The following is a 15,444-nucleotide window of genomic DNA, read 5'->3' as shown; positions in this document are numbered from 1 at the left end:
TGGGTCCACACTTGCGCTTGGTGGGGGGTTGGGTAGAAGTTAGGTCATTAGGGGACCAGTGTGGCTGCACACTTTCTTCAGGGTGGAGTGTGGGTGACAGCCCGTTGATGTACATCTTTTAGCTGGTCATTATCCTCGGGGATGGAATCTGAGCAGACGAGATTGGCGAAGCTTTCTTTGGAGACTGTTAGAAGGCACGCCCATGGGGATGTAAGGCAGAAGGAGAGGCAGGGAGGCAGAAGCCACGGTAATCCATCCTTCCTTTATCCGCCCTCCTGTTCGCCCTCACCCTTTTGCTGTCTTTCTCTTCCCCTTGCTTCCCCTGCGCCTCCCCTTCTCTCTGAGATTCCTTCTTTTCTCTGCTGGAAACCTTAAAGAATAAAAGGCTACTTTAGTGTTTGGTGAAACCACCACAGACCTAAAGCCTTGCAGCGCTGTGTTCTGAGGAGCCCCAGCACAACCGCGTGCTCAGCACCAGGCAGCAAAGAGGGAGAAGAGGAGGGGACAACGGGAGGGGTAGGGGGGGGAGACAGGGAGAGGGAGAGAGAGACACACACACCGAGAGAGAGAGAGAGAGAGAGAGAGAGAGAGAGAGAGAGAGAGAGAGAGAGAGAGAGAGAGAGGAGGGCGGGAGAGAGCGTGAGCGCGCGCTAGCTAGCAGCAGAGCTGAGACAGACCGAAGGGACCTGGAGAGAGATCCAGAGAGAGACAGAGAGACAGACAGAGAGCGAGCGAGAGAGAAGCTGAGCTCTGTCAGGGCTCAGTCTCCAACTTGTTTCACTCCATTCAACCTCCTCTCCTTGGGCTTCGGGGCAGTGACTCTGGCGCTTGGTAAGAGACCTCGATGGTGCTTCTTCCCCCTCCCCCAGGCTCAGATCTCCTTCATCGGTAGCCTCTCTCCCCAGGCTGAGAGTCTCCTTGGGTTGGTCGGGAGGCGGCACCTGGGCCGGGAGGCACTGGGGGGAAGCCTGGCTTAGGGAAGGGGGGTTGCATGAGGCGGTGTGGGCGCGATTTGCTTCATTGTCAGTGAATTGTTTTGTTTCTCTTCGGAAGCAGGTCGGCATTGACCTTGCAAATTGCTTAGGGGGCCAGGCAGCTGCTGCAGAAAGCCACAGAGTGGCCCCTAGCCAGAGCAGACAGCACTGTCATGACCCCCCAGACAGCCCTGGGCGCCGAGGATGGGGTAATGGCTGGAGCTTCCTGCCTCCTTTAACTCTTTCTCTGCAGCTGCAGCTCACTGCTGGAAATAAGAAAGGAAGAAAAGACCGTGCAGCCCCTTCCTCCATCTCCCCATTTCCTTCCCCAGAGGCCAGTGAGTAGAAAGTTGTAAATAACTGCTTCCTTTGAAGCAGGTAGAGACCTCCTCTCTTCCTTTAAGACTGCTGTTGGGCTGGGCCTGAGTTCCTCCACAAACTTGGAAGCATTTTGTGGCTCCTGTGAGGGAAGCCCAACGATAACCTACCTGAGTCTCAGGTAGCTGAACTGCCCACCTGGCCCAGGCCAGGCATTCACACATCATGTGCCCTCCCACTGGTGGGCATAGTGTTAGGTCCAGCGGTGTCCTTGGGAGAGAGAAAACACCTGATGGTGTGTCTAGAACTGGCTTTCCAGTGTGTTGCTTCTCTGGCTGTGTCTGCGGGTGGCAGAGGCAGGAGGATTGGGGGAGGGGTGGCTGGTGGTTGGAGAGAACGGGGAGAAGCCGGGTCCAGTCCCCCCCCCCCCCCCCCCGACGTTGGCGCTTATTGAAGGTTCACAGGTTCTGGTTTTCTGGAGCTATGGCCAGGGCTGACTGAAGCTGTTGTAGCCCTTCTGAGCCCATAGGGGAAGGGACGTGGCTGTTTCAGAGGGGCTTCCTGGGTTAGTGGCACTGCCATGCCTGCAACAATTAGAGCATCAATAATACTGATTGCTAACAGTTTTGAGCATTTGATATGTGTTGGACCTTGGGCTGAGGGTTTAATGTGTATTATTTCACAGAATGTTTACATCAACTTTAGCAAAGAAGACGTTACTGTTGTCTTTGGTTTACTGATGAGGAAACTGAGGCACAGTGCGGTGAAGTAATATGTTCAGGATTACAGAGCAATAAATATCTTAACTGGAAACTGAAACACAAGAGCCCTGACTCTGGAGCCGCTGGCCTTAAGCTTCAAGTCTTACTGACTCCTCAGAGAGAATTCTGCACCCTTTTCTAATAGGCAAGTGTAGGGGCACCAGGCATGCTGCTGCTTAGTAAGATTTTTTGGAAAGCAAAGCTCTGTCCTCTGTGCGGGGTAACAGGAACTTGGAGTGGGCAGGTGGTTTGGCCTTTGTGTGGCAAACCTCACCTGGGCTTCTTGGCGAGGCTCCCCATAACACTTCTCCTGGCCATTTCCTTTGGAAATGATGTCTGGAAGAATTTTGTTTTTCCATTTTTCTAGCCACATCTATTTTACATACAGGCTCAAATTGTACCTTTTAGATATAGCTCTTGCCTTTGTTTCCCAAAAGCTTGGAGTCACCCTGTACTGCAAATTTTACTGCACTCAGAGCTTGGATCTGGAAAGATCTAAAAGTCATTAAGCTTTACTTCTCTACTCCCTTCTGGAATTTGTCCTAAACTTCCAGTTTGTTGACTGATTTCTATTTGAATTCCCTGGAGGGGCTCTTTGTGTCTTTGTGCAACTCTGATTGTGAGAAAGTAATTTCCATTACAAGCCAGCATGTATCTCCCAGTAACTTCCACTCATTGGTTCTCAGGGAATATCTAGAGCAGATTTGCTTATTCTCATTTGCTTACTTCAGTTACTTGAACACTGCAGTCATATCCCCCTCTCTCAAGATTCAGGTGTGACAAGATCACAAAGTGAGGGATCATCATTTCTCTATTCTGAGAACTAGAGTTTTACTAATATGGCTTAATATCCCACTTGTTTGTCAGCTGCAAATTGATGTTCCTGAGCTTTCCGAAGCAGCCCTGATAAAGTGTGTTCTCCTCTTTGGAAGAGCTTGATAGGTGATGTCATCTGGACTGCTGGGAACAAAGAAGGTCCCTTTTGTGCTCCAAAAGCCCAGCCTCAGTTGGTGTTAGTCCTTCTAACACCCTGGGATGCCCGGATGGCGGCTGACAACAGGCATGGAGGAAGATTCCAGAGGCTGTGATTAAAAGCAATCTGAAAAACAAGAAATGCTGAGGACTCCAGGCTCATAAGGATGTGGGTAGTAGAAGAAAAGCTGGTTTCATCAGAAAGTATTTCAGAAACAAAGGCATCACGAAGGGGTGGTACTCAGTGGGGTTGATAGTGAAGGAGAGAACAGGCAGTGTACTGGAGCCAAGCGCACACTTGGATGTTAGCCTGGGCACAGCAAACCTGGTTTCTTCCTGGCATTAACTCTGACTCATGACTTCCCCTCCATGAGCCTCGGCTCTTCCATCTACAAAATGGTGAGGCAGGCTGATCTTCAAGGTTCATTTAGTTCTGACGTTTTCTATCTAAAGTCAGCCATAAAATTCCACGGTTATACTGGGCTTTAGAAGTCATCTGAGTGCCTCTCAAACCTCAATATGCACACGTACTCCTTGGAATATTGGTAAAATGCTCGTTCAGATTTGAAGGTCTAGGAGTGGAGGAGCAGAGCATTTGTACTTTCTCGAGATGCAAAGTGATCCTCAAACTGCTGTGGTACAGATGCCGCCTCCAGCAGAATGGCTCTGGTGTAGTGCTTGTCAAATTGTCTTGGCAAAGGATCAATTTCCCCTAGTGGTCACAGACTTACTTTAGTAAAATATATTAACTACATGCAAATTACTAGAAAATGAAAGAAAATACATAAAAAAACACAAGCCCACATTTTTATTAATAGAATCCACAGACAAAATTATTTTTTGAATTCCTATAATATTTTGTAAGTTCTTACTGTCAATTTATTCACTTAGGTCTTGACTGCATGGTAAGATAAGGCCCAGGGTGCTTCCTCCATTACCTCCGTTACCTCTCCCAGGTGATATTTCACTCTCAGATTCAGTGTCTCCTTTGATGGAGCCTTTAATGCCTTTAATTATATTACTCAGATATCATGGCTACCAAAAGTTTTTGCATTCCAAGCAGGAAGAGGGCCTACCAACTTCAGTTACTGTGTGATTACCCAGTTGCCTGTTGTATGATGTAGACTAGGTGCTCAGGGAGTATTTGGTAACTAAATGAAGCAGCCATTTGGTGTTACTTAGGAGGCCCACATGCGTAAAGGAGGATGAGTTTGGCTTCCTTCCTGTATTGAAGAGGCAGCCTTCGTTCTGTTCTATGCATTTCTTATGGTGAATAAAAGGCCAGTTTGACTATTAAGAACAGCTACTTGGCATCCCGTTTTTACTTTGAAAAGATTTCAGGAAGCCAGGCAAAGATTTTACACATTCCAGGTTCCAAGTCTTTACATTTAGCTTAGATGTTCATCACTGCAGGAGCGTGACGTGTTGTTATTATTTTTCACTGATGTGTTAAGTATTATGCAGAGGGTACAAATGTGGGCAAAACAGACATGGTGCCTGCTTGATTGAGTTTTATAGTTTGGTGAAAGTCTAGGCTGTTTATCCTGTCAGCCATGTCAATTCAGCCATTGATAAACGCCCTAAAGAAAATGGTGGGGGAGGGGTATGAAAATGTATTACAGAGGAAAGTGACCTAGGCTGGGGTTTAAGTAAAGCTCCCTTGACGAATATCATATTGAAGCTGAATAATGTGGGGTTGACACGGTGGGGACAGAGGTGGCAGAGTAGTTTTCTAGATGGAAAAAAACATAGTGAATGCAAGCAAAGGAACACAAATTGGTGTAATTAGAGTGGTACATTGTAAAGATTTCAGTCTTCTAGAAATGTAGAGATTGAAGAGAAGATTGAAAGCAAGGTGGCTGCCGTGCCCTATGCTGAATCCTTTCAGTGTGAAGCTTGCTAAGTGCCTACCATGAGCGAAGACCAAGGTGGGAGGTAGAAAATGATGAGGAGTTACCTCTACCCTCTAAGGTGACGCAGTGGAGTGGGAAGGAGAAGACATGCAAACAGAATTACAGATGTAGGAGGATGAGACCCATACTGTTAACAAGAGGCGAAGGACTTCTAGGAGATCTAACACAGATTCCTGGAAGTGGCATTTGTGCTGAGCTTTGAGATTATACAAACTGGACGTGCGAAGTTGGAGAATGGAATGACATTCTGGATGGAGGCCAATCGGTGTGATAAAATACAGCGTGTGAGAGATGTTTGGCCAGACAGGTGGAGAATTTGACTGTGAATAATATTCAAGCGTAGCTTGGGAACATAGGACTATGTATGCAAAAGAGATGAACTCTATCGTTTTGTGAGTGAACAAACTGATCCTGAGAGGGTGAGTGACTTGATTTGCTGAAATTCACACAAGGGAACAAAGGTAAAACTATGGGAAGTGAAGGCAGAAAAGAGAAAAAGAGACATGGAAGGAAAATTAGAGAGCACAGTATGAAAGTGCCCAGAGAAGAGAGGCCTCTTCCATTTGTTGACAAATAACTTAGTGAATAAACGTGTTTCTGTAGGCATAGAAAATGTAAAGAAGAGGAGGATCGATGTTGCTGCCGTCTTGGAGCTCCTGGCTTAGACGGAAGAGGAGCATTATTTTACCCACTGCCTATCTGTACAGTTGGAAATTGTGATTCCTGTGTAGAGGAAACTGTGCTGCTTTAAGAAGAAAGGTGTGATCATCATTACAGGGGTTTGCAGCAGAGTTGAGTACTGACAGACGGCACCTAATTTCAGACAGTCTTTCCCACTCTGATGCTCATGGTACTTTGGAACAATTAAGATGGATGATACCTATCTATTTTGCAGACGTTTGGCAGATGATCATGAGCAAGTGGTAAGGAGAGGTAAAGGGCCCTGGGGCTCAGAGCCACAGAAGCACAGGCTTACCTGAAAACCAGGTGTGTGTCACCAGCTCGGCTAACATGCTCAGTGAGCCAGAATCTTCTTCAGGTTCCTCCACTCCATCCATTCTGTAACTTACAGTTTATGTAAATATAAAATGAAGGGGTTTGGACCAAGTTTAGATGATTTACAAAGACCTTCCTAGGTATGAGGCTGTGTAGTTCATGCTCTGATCTAGGCTACATCCACATTATCCTGGGTAGGCAGATCAAGTTCAGTCAATTATTTAAACAACTCTAAGGACTTTGTACAGATCTCTCAAGGCTGTCTACCTTGAAAGTATTCAGAGGGGTTGGAAAAAGATTACCAGAAGGCCTCTTTCTCGTACCTTTTCTGTGATGGCTGAAATTGTGACAGTCCTGAGAGCTAAAGAAAAAGCTGGCTATGATCTAAAATCTGTAGTAAAGGTAGGTGTTAGATGATATTTCCTCTACTGCTGCTTTGAAATAAACAAAAGCCAGGGAGAATAGCATAGTGCAGGATGCTGTGAAATACAAGAGAGGTGATTATTTTATATATGCTGAAATGTAACAACCCAGGCAGTCTCTTCCGAGGGTGAAAGATACGTGGTAAAGGAGATAATTTTCAGTAATAGAAAAGCATTTTTGGATGTAAAGCATGATTTAAAAGTTATTGTTGCTTATACACAGTATGTCTCTTTACTATGCACAGAGGGAAGAGTAAACATCTCCAGGATGTATATTTTGAAGGGTGCTTTTTACTTTGAAATTGTTTCTTAAAAGGAATGAGTACTGCATAGCATGTTTGAAAGGAAGGGAGCTAGATGGAGATGGAATTGTGTAAATGATCATAGCACGAAATAACTTTTCAGAATAGTACAAGAGCAACTCAGAAATTGGCAGGGTCCTTAGTGATCATATAATGCCAGTCTTATCACTCAGTACATATGGTCACCCATTTGCAGTATGAATGGTTCCAGAAAAGGTTGTTTAACACTACCTGATTAACATGCGCTTGCAATTCTTAGCGAGTTATTCTTCACACTGACCTGAAATCTATCTTCGGAATCCAATCTATTGCTCTCACTTTTTAGAGCAGCCACAATGCTGAGTAATTCCTATCTGCCTTTCCTGTGATAACCATTCAAACGTTTCATATGGTTGGCTCTTTATACTTTTTCGCTAACCTGTATATTCTCAGTTTTTCAACATATAGACTATATTTTTTAGTACTTTTATAGCACATACTTTAGATTTCAGTATTTCTTCTAGTATATGATGGCCAAACTTGAACCCAATACTCTAGACACAGCTGGGTAGCACGATTTAAAAATATCTGTACATTTTTCAAGTTACAATGACTATAAAGTATACTTTTAAATATTTTTATGATCTTAAAAATAAAATAGTACCATAGAAAATTTGGGAAATTAAGAGAAGTTAACCTAAACACCTCTGAACCCCTATCCAGATATATTTCCTTCCAAATGAATTTCCATGTTTATATAATTGGGATCATACCATATATACTATCTTACCTATGCTTTGCATTAGTGTTATACTGTGAACATTTTCACATGTCATTAAGCAGGTTGCAAACCACTTCTAACTGCGACATGATTTTCAATTGTACAATGTAGCTGACAGGTCTTGTATTGGTTGTTTCAATTCTTTTTTAAATTGTGAGTTATTGTTAATAACCTTGTTCATAATGGATAAATCTTTGTTCTTTGAGCCTCATATATTACCCTGGTGGGGTCGCTTACAGTGCAAATCTGTCTTCCTTACATTCACCCATCTGTTGTCCAGCTTTCTCCCCCACCACTGTTGTCTGTACCATCACTGAACAGACTGCTTATTTATGGTCTGGTCCTCGAGTCCAAGAATTTGTCCCTATTTTGTTCACTGTTACATTTCCTAATACTTAAAAAATGCCTGACACATTGTCCATCCCTACTAAATATTTGTTTAATTAAGTATTACGAAGCGATTTCCTCAGAGGCATTACTAGACCTAAGGATATGACCTTTTCAGAGGCTCTTGATTCATATGTGAAATTGTTCCACTTGATAAGGATGACAATTTCTCTCCATACACCTATGCTGGTGATGGCTATTGCCATTCTTACAACTTATTTTTGCCATTCTGATGAGTAAAAACTAGTATCTCATTGTTTTAATATCTGTTCTTTATTATAGTGAAGGTGAGTGTATTTTATGTTTCTCAATCACTTTGTTTTTTCATGAATATCTACTTTAATCTTTGATGTCTAAACTTGAACCTAGTACTATGCATGTGGCTGGCCAATATCTCCACTGTACATTTTTTCTGCTGAGAGTGTATATGTTCTATACTCGTTTTATGGGCAACATGTGAGTTTAGTAGCCATTAGAATTTTTCTTTTGTCCAGGGTGTGGAAAATATTTTCCCTATTTTCCTTTTAAGTTAAGCTTTATGCATAGAAATCTTAATTTTTATGTGGTTATATCCATCTTTTCATTTGTAATTTCTTCTGATGAATCCGTGCTTAAGTTCTTCATTCAAATTGGGTAAGAGATTGCTCATGCGTAATGCTACTGGAATTTATTTTGCTGTATGGTATGAGGTAGTTTTCTAAATTATTTTCCCGTTCAATTGTTTCAGAGCATCAAATAGTAAATAATTCATTCTTTTTCACTTTTGTGTAGCATAGATAAATTGTTGTGTATTGTAGTTAGTTTTTGTATTTTATCTCTTTTCCATTTCCTTAGTCTGTCTCTTCTTGTCCTAGTTACAAAGTTTAATTCTAGCTTTTAAATAACTTTTATTACCTTGGCTCTTCTACTTACTAGCTGTGTGGTCTCACCAAGTCTCAATTTGTTCATTTGTATCAAATACAACACAGCAGTAGCATGTTTATTCTATCTATAATTTTAATTTTGTGAAAGAAGTATTTCTACTGTTATGGAAATTCATATTGTTAATTTTAGCTTTTATTTCTGTCCATTACTCAAATTTATTCTTATAAATTTGTGGGTATAGGTTTGTTCTCTTGATTTTTAACATTTTTAAATTCTGATGACTTAGATATAGAAAGTCAGAGAAGCACTGAAATCAATGAACAATAACTACCATGTTAGCATTGTTATTTTTGCTTTCCATGGTTTAATATGTGCAAAATTTTCCAGATACAGTTTGGCTTCTTTTGTGTGTAGCCCAGGGTTTTGCCTTCCTGCATCCATCCAGATAAAACAATCAGAGCCTCAAATTTCCTTAACTTCCTATTTTGTCCTTTCTTTTTTTACTGATATGCAAGATTCTTTAAATACCCTGGATATTCATTATTGACCTGTTAAATGTTGCATATGTCCACTTTTAGTACATTGCTTGGCTTTCTATTTTGCTTGTATTTTTCTTTTATTATAGAGGCTTTGAATTCTGATATCAAGTTGCTCAGTCTTTTCTTTCATGAATAGTGCTTTTGGTTCTGTGTTTGAGGAATATTCTTTACTCCATAATCATAAAAATTGGTTTCCAAATTTTCTTTGAAAGGCTTCAAATTTGTTCCTTTACACTTAGTTCTTGAATCCATCTGGACTTTATTTTTGAATGCAATGTGAGATGTGGATGAATTTTTCTATCAAAAATACCATTTGTTTCAATACCATATATTACCATATATATATATATATATATATATATATATATATATATATATATACTGAGAATGCAAACTCTGCCATGTCTGCTGGTTCCTGTACGTGCTTGAGGCTATTTCGTGGCTCGCTGTGTGTCTACACTTGTGATGATTTACGTACGATGCTGCCCAGTGCAGCTTGCTACTGACAGGGTCAGATTACTGTTTACTGTCTACTCTCACTCACACTCATAATATTTTTCTTGCTCTTTTTTAATTACCTTAATTACTTTGGCCCTTTGCTCTCATCCTGAGTTTAGAAAAAGATTGTCAGATTCCAGTAAAATTATCTTGGTTTTCGTGGAATTATAGAGTGAGCCTGTAGAATGATTTAGAGAAGAACTGACATCTTTTTGATGGAGTGACTTTTTGTTTTGACAGCTCTTCATAGAGGTTTGTAATATTATTAATTACATATCAGGCTTATTCCTAGTTGCATATTATTTTTAGTGAGGTTTATTAACATTTAACTGACATAAAATAAAATTTGTTATATTCTATGAAATGTACAGTTTGTGTTTTGACAAATGCATATGATCAGGTGACTATTGCTGTCACCAACACAATATCGATACGGACAGTGTCTTTCACCTTGAGATGTCCCCTTGTGCCCTTTAGCAGCCCAAGCATCCCCGACTTACAGCCCTACAGTTCTCTTTTACAATCCTTAATCTTTTGCTTCTCGCAGGATACCACATAAACAGAATTACGTAGTGTGCAGGTTTTTGTCTCTGACTGTTATATACTAAGGGCATACTTTTGAGATTCAGTCATGTTTGTTTTTCATGTGGTTGATTTGTTTACCTACTCAAATTGATGGACATTTGAGTTGTTTCCATTTTGTCTGTTATATACAATGCAGTTATGGTGCTATAATAAATATTACTGTGCAAGTTTTTGTTTACAAATATGTTTTCATTTTTATCAAGTTAAATACCTAGCAGGGGAATTTGCAGGTATATACGAAGTAAATGTCTCACTGTATAAGAATGTGAGGCCCTTCTCCAAATAAACCATCCAATTTTGCATGTCTGCTAGCACCTTGCAAGAGTCTCAGTGGCTCAGTATCTTCCTCAGCACTTGGTACTTTCAATATTTTTTTAATACCTCATAAATTTTATTGTAGAAGAGTTTTGGATTTAAAAAGACATTGACCAGAAAGCCCAGAGAGTTGCCATATAGTGATCCCCTTGACTCCCCTGTTCCTAACATTTTGGGTTAATGCAGTACTGTTGTTGCCGTGCTAAGCTGACATGGGTGTGTGATTATTAAAGAGGCCCATGGTTTGCATCGCCGTTTGTGCATAGTGGCAGTTAGTGTGATTTATTGGCATTCGGGCCTAACTTGTTTGTTTCCTACACTTCTATTTGGATAAATGTATAATGGTTGATAGTCACCATTATTTTACACTGTAGTATTGTTTCCTACCCCTAAAAGTCTCCTGTGGTCCATTTCTTCATCTGTCCCACCAACCTGGAACACTGGCAAGCACTGCTGGGTTTTTTAAATTTCTCTGGAATTTTGCTTTTTCCAGAATGTCATCTAGCTGGAATGTTAACAATGTGTAGCTTTTCAGATTGCTTCCCTTCATTTAGCAGTATGGATTTAAGATGCCTCTATGTCTTTTTGTGGCCTGATATGTCATTTCATTGATAGGGTTAGATGATTGTCCTATTTATTGTGCTTTCATGATAATTCTTGAAGTTTATCACTGAAAATATGCCATTATATGGGTGTATCACAGATAGGTTATCTTGGTTGCTTTTAAGTCTTGGCAGTTTTGAATAGAGCTGTTGTCAACATTTATGTGGAAGCTTTGCATTGATATAAATTTTCATCTCCTCTGGGAAAATACACGAAATTCAGTTGTTGGATCATATGGTAAGGTTTTGTTCAGACACGTCCTGTCTTCCAAAGCAGTTGCATCATTTTGCATTCCTGTCATCCATAAATGAGCATCTTTTCTTCCACGTGTGTTCCAGCATTTGATATCATCAGCATTTTGACTTCTAGCCATTTAGTAGACACTATCTCAGTTTTTTAAACTGCAACCCCAACAATAACATACAATGTTGACCACATTTTCATATATTTTTTGCCTTTGGTAATGTCTGTTCAGCTCTCTTCTCTAACACTATTGCTTGTATTCTGCTTGTAGAATTTTAATAATTCTTTGTATAGTTTGTATATAAGTTCTATATCAAATACGTGTTTTACAAATATTTTCTCTCAGTGTTTTGCTTGTATTTTCATTTTTAAACTGTTTTTAATGAAGTCCAAATTCTAAGGTTTTACTTCGATGGATCAGGCTTTCTTTCTTCCTATGTTATAGTCTAAGACAGTGATGGTGAACCTTTTAGAGCTTTCAATAATACATACAACCCTCTGCGACACGTGTTCCACAGATTATTGACCTAAAAGATTTTTAGTGTTGCATATTGCTATGTGTGATCCACTTAGAGTTTTTCTGTGAAAGGTGTCAGAGCTGTGTCTCAGCTCTCTCTCTCTCTCTCTCTCTCTCTCTCTCTCTCTCTCTTTTAACTTTTTACATGTTATTGTTGCATGGTGATTGCAGCACCGTTTGTGGAGAGACTATCTCTTGCCATTATTTTGCTCTTACTCTTCTGTTAAAGATCAGTTGACTGTATAGATTCATTTCTGGGCCTTCTATTCTGTTCTATTGATCTGTTTGTTCTTTCAGCGACACCACACTGTCCTATTTGTTGTAGCTTCAGAGGGCACATTGTTTGAAGGCATACCATATCAGTACTCCAACTTCGTTATTCTTCTTTGGCATTGTATCGATTATCATGGATCTTTGCCTCCCCATGCAATTTTAAAATCAATTCTTTCCTTAAGGTAACTTGCTGGGATTTTGATTGGGATTGTATTGGTCATACAGATCAATACTGAGTCTTCTTATCCAAAACAGTACTGACTCTTTCTGTGAACATGAAATATATTTAAATATTTTTACCAGTTTAATGTTATCTTTATATAGATTATATACGTATTTTGCTAGATGTATACCTAAAGTTTCTGTTTGGACACTGGTGTATTTGTATCTTGTCAGTCTTTCTAGTTGGTAGTTCTTGCAGTTTCATTTGTGTTTCCTTAAAACTCATGTTAGCTATCTTCTCATATGCTTAATTAGCCATCTCTGTATTTTTTGTAGAATTGTTCATTTAAATCACTTATGTGGGTTATTTTTACTGAATACATAATATATTCCTTTAAAAGACATGGGTTTTTAAACTGTTTTATGCATTTAATGAGCTTGCTATTACGAATTGTATCTTTTGTATTCTAAAAAGTCTGCTTTAAGTGTGAAATGATCCTTATGTTGATTTATGTCTTAAGTTTAGGTTTACTAGGTTTAGATGAAGTTTTCTAACACCACTTGTTGACAAGACTATCTTTTGCCTATTGAATTACTTTGGCACCTTTGTCCAAAATCAATTGACCATATACATGTAGATCTACTTCTGTAATCTGTTCTGTCTCTTTGATTTATCTATGTAACTTTGAGACAATACTACACTGCATTAATTACAGTAGTTCATCAGTTCCCAAATTGGGGAAGTTTTTGTCTCAGGGAATATTGGGAAATGTTTTGTAGACATTTTGGTTGTCACAACTGTAAGAGAATACTGTTGGTATCATCTAGTAGGTAGGGAACAGAGAACTATCCCATGGAAAAGCATTGCAATCCCCTCAATTTTAATAATGTTGAGGTTGAGAGACTTAGCTATAGCATTATCTTAAAATTTAGAATGTGGTATTATGACTCTTGTAATTTTGTTCTTCTTCTAAAAATTATTTTTGCTTACCCTAAATCACTTGTATAAATTGATGGATTGGTGTACTAATCACTTACCAGTCCAATTATTTAAATACAGGATGAGCAAAAAGTGCATATTTTTTTGTTAATTTTTAAAGGATAACAGGAAATATAAAACTGACAATTTTATCAAATTCATTCAGTAATTTTTCTTTGCGTGGTATATCTTAAAACATTCAATGCACAATGTACTGTTATAATCTGGACAGAAGTATCTAGTCTCTTTCTGAATCCTTTTTATACTATTGTCTGTCTCTAAACAGTTTACATTATTGTGTTGGCTTTCCTTTTATCATGTGGGTGGTGTAATTTCAATAAAATGTCTACCCAGTGAAAGTAATGGTGAAGGCATTGATGATGGACACTCTGGTTAGTAATTTGCTATCCCATAATTAGTAATTATTTGGTGTATTAGACATAATTGAAATTGTAAATGAGTTTATGAATCCCCTGCTTTTGAATCAATACCAAACTACTTCCATATTGTTTGGTCCAGGAGGTACATAAAGATTTTACAGTAATATTCCCCTCAATTTTTGATGAGAGGATAGCTTGTTAGAAGTTGGTCAACTCTGTAAACACTACCCTAGAATTATTATAGTCATTGACCACTATTGGAAATTTTTAGTTTCGTTTCTTCTTTCAAATTCTGTCATTCCTGTATTAAGAATAGTTGACAATAAAGCGACGTCTTTTTTGTCTTTCTGTTTCGTTTCTCTCCCCTTTCCGCTTTTCCTCTCTGATCTGCTAATGTTTCTCCCTTTTTCAGTTTTCTTCTTTGGCAGATCTTTTGGTGCTCAGCCCTGTTCAGTCTCAGTGACTTAAATGTGTCCACTCTGTGTTGCAAAAGAACATCCCCGAGTTCGTGAGAAGCATAAAAATTATACCTTATTTGTTCTTAGGATGAGTTTTTCATAAAGTGTAGATTTTTACAGAATTATAGATTATCACAAGTAAATATAGAGTAGTATAAAAAAATAACCAGAACTTATTGTTAATTTTACTAGAAACAAATATCAAAGGCAATACAATGTTCTAAATAAAAAAGGTATGCAAAAATAGATGATATAAGACAAATACGCAGATGTATAGGTATATTTCTTGCAAATGAGAATGACTGATTGAAATAGAACCTACTCAAGTGATGCTTGGGATAGTCAGAATATAAAACACACACTACTCAAGTGATGCTCAGGTTAAGCTGTTGTGTTTAATCTCACCTCCGATCCAACCAAAACTTTTAAAGGAATTGGATTAATTCTCTAAATCCATTTTGGAAGAAACAATTTCTTATTTTAAGACTGCGGATACATTAATATAGTATCTTTTTCATTGTTTATTTCTTCTTTAAAATTTTCAACAGTGTTTTACAGTTTTCACTCCATAATTTTTGCATATGTTTTGTTAACTGTATCATAAGTATTACATATTTTGACAGATAACAACTATTTGTTGTATAGAACATATTTTGAAGCATGTATACATTATGGCATGATTAATCCAGCCAGTCAACAAATGTATTACTTTACATAGATATCATTTTTGTGGTCAGAGCACCTAACATCTACTCTCTTTCATTTTTCAAGAATACAGTTTATCATTAACTATAGTCATGAGACTGTGCAAAAGATCTCTTGAGTTTACTCCTCCTATCTAACTGTAATTATGTACTTTGATTAACATCTCCTTAACTGCCCCTTTAATCACTTCAGCCTGTAGTAAATGCATTATTTTACTGCTATGAGACCAACTTTTATAGATTTCACACATAATGAAATCATAGAGTACTTACCTTTATATGCTTAGCTTATTTCATTTAAGACAATGTCTTCAAGGCTCGCCTATGTTCCCGCCTTTTTATGGCTTAATAGAATTCCATGGGGTGTATAAGCCACATTTTCCTCATGCGTTCATCAGTTTATGGACACTCAGGCTAAATACATTCCTTAGCTGCTGTGGATAGTGATACAATGAAAACGTCAGTGCACGTGTCTCTTTTACATACCAATTTCACTTCCTTCGGATAGATGCATAGTAG

General features: G+C 39.0%; 1 protein-coding gene across 5 annotated transcripts in view; it reads left to right on the top strand.

Moving 5' to 3' along the window:
- The window catches only part of Gabra3 (gamma-aminobutyric acid type A receptor subunit alpha3), a 393,665-nt gene that overhangs the window by 155,219 nt on the left and 223,002 nt on the right, over nucleotides 1-15,444 (top strand). Inside the window, exon 1 of one of the 5 annotated variants that reach the window (XM_063246535.1) lies at nucleotides 55-247. The exons of 2 other annotated variants lie outside the window; for them this stretch is intronic. In XM_063246535.1, the coding sequence (XP_063102605.1) occupies nucleotides 142-247 (106 nt within the window). In that variant the 5' untranslated portion in view covers nucleotides 55-141. Of the gene's footprint in view, nucleotides 1-54; nucleotides 248-581; nucleotides 832-15,444 lie in introns of those variants that run through there. 2 more of the 5 variants (XM_003461374.5, XM_013151519.3) reach the window with 2 other exon arrangements.

Source organism: Cavia porcellus, unplaced genomic scaffold (assembly GCF_034190915.1).
Source record: "Cavia porcellus strain 051 isolate PalLab524CR breed Dunkin Hartley unplaced genomic scaffold, mCavPor4.1 scaffold_3, whole genome shotgun sequence".
Lineage (NCBI taxonomy): Eukaryota > Metazoa > Chordata > Mammalia > Rodentia > Caviidae > Cavia > Cavia porcellus.
Note: the sequence above shows the minus strand (reverse complement) of the source record. Positions and strands in the feature narration are given on the sequence as shown.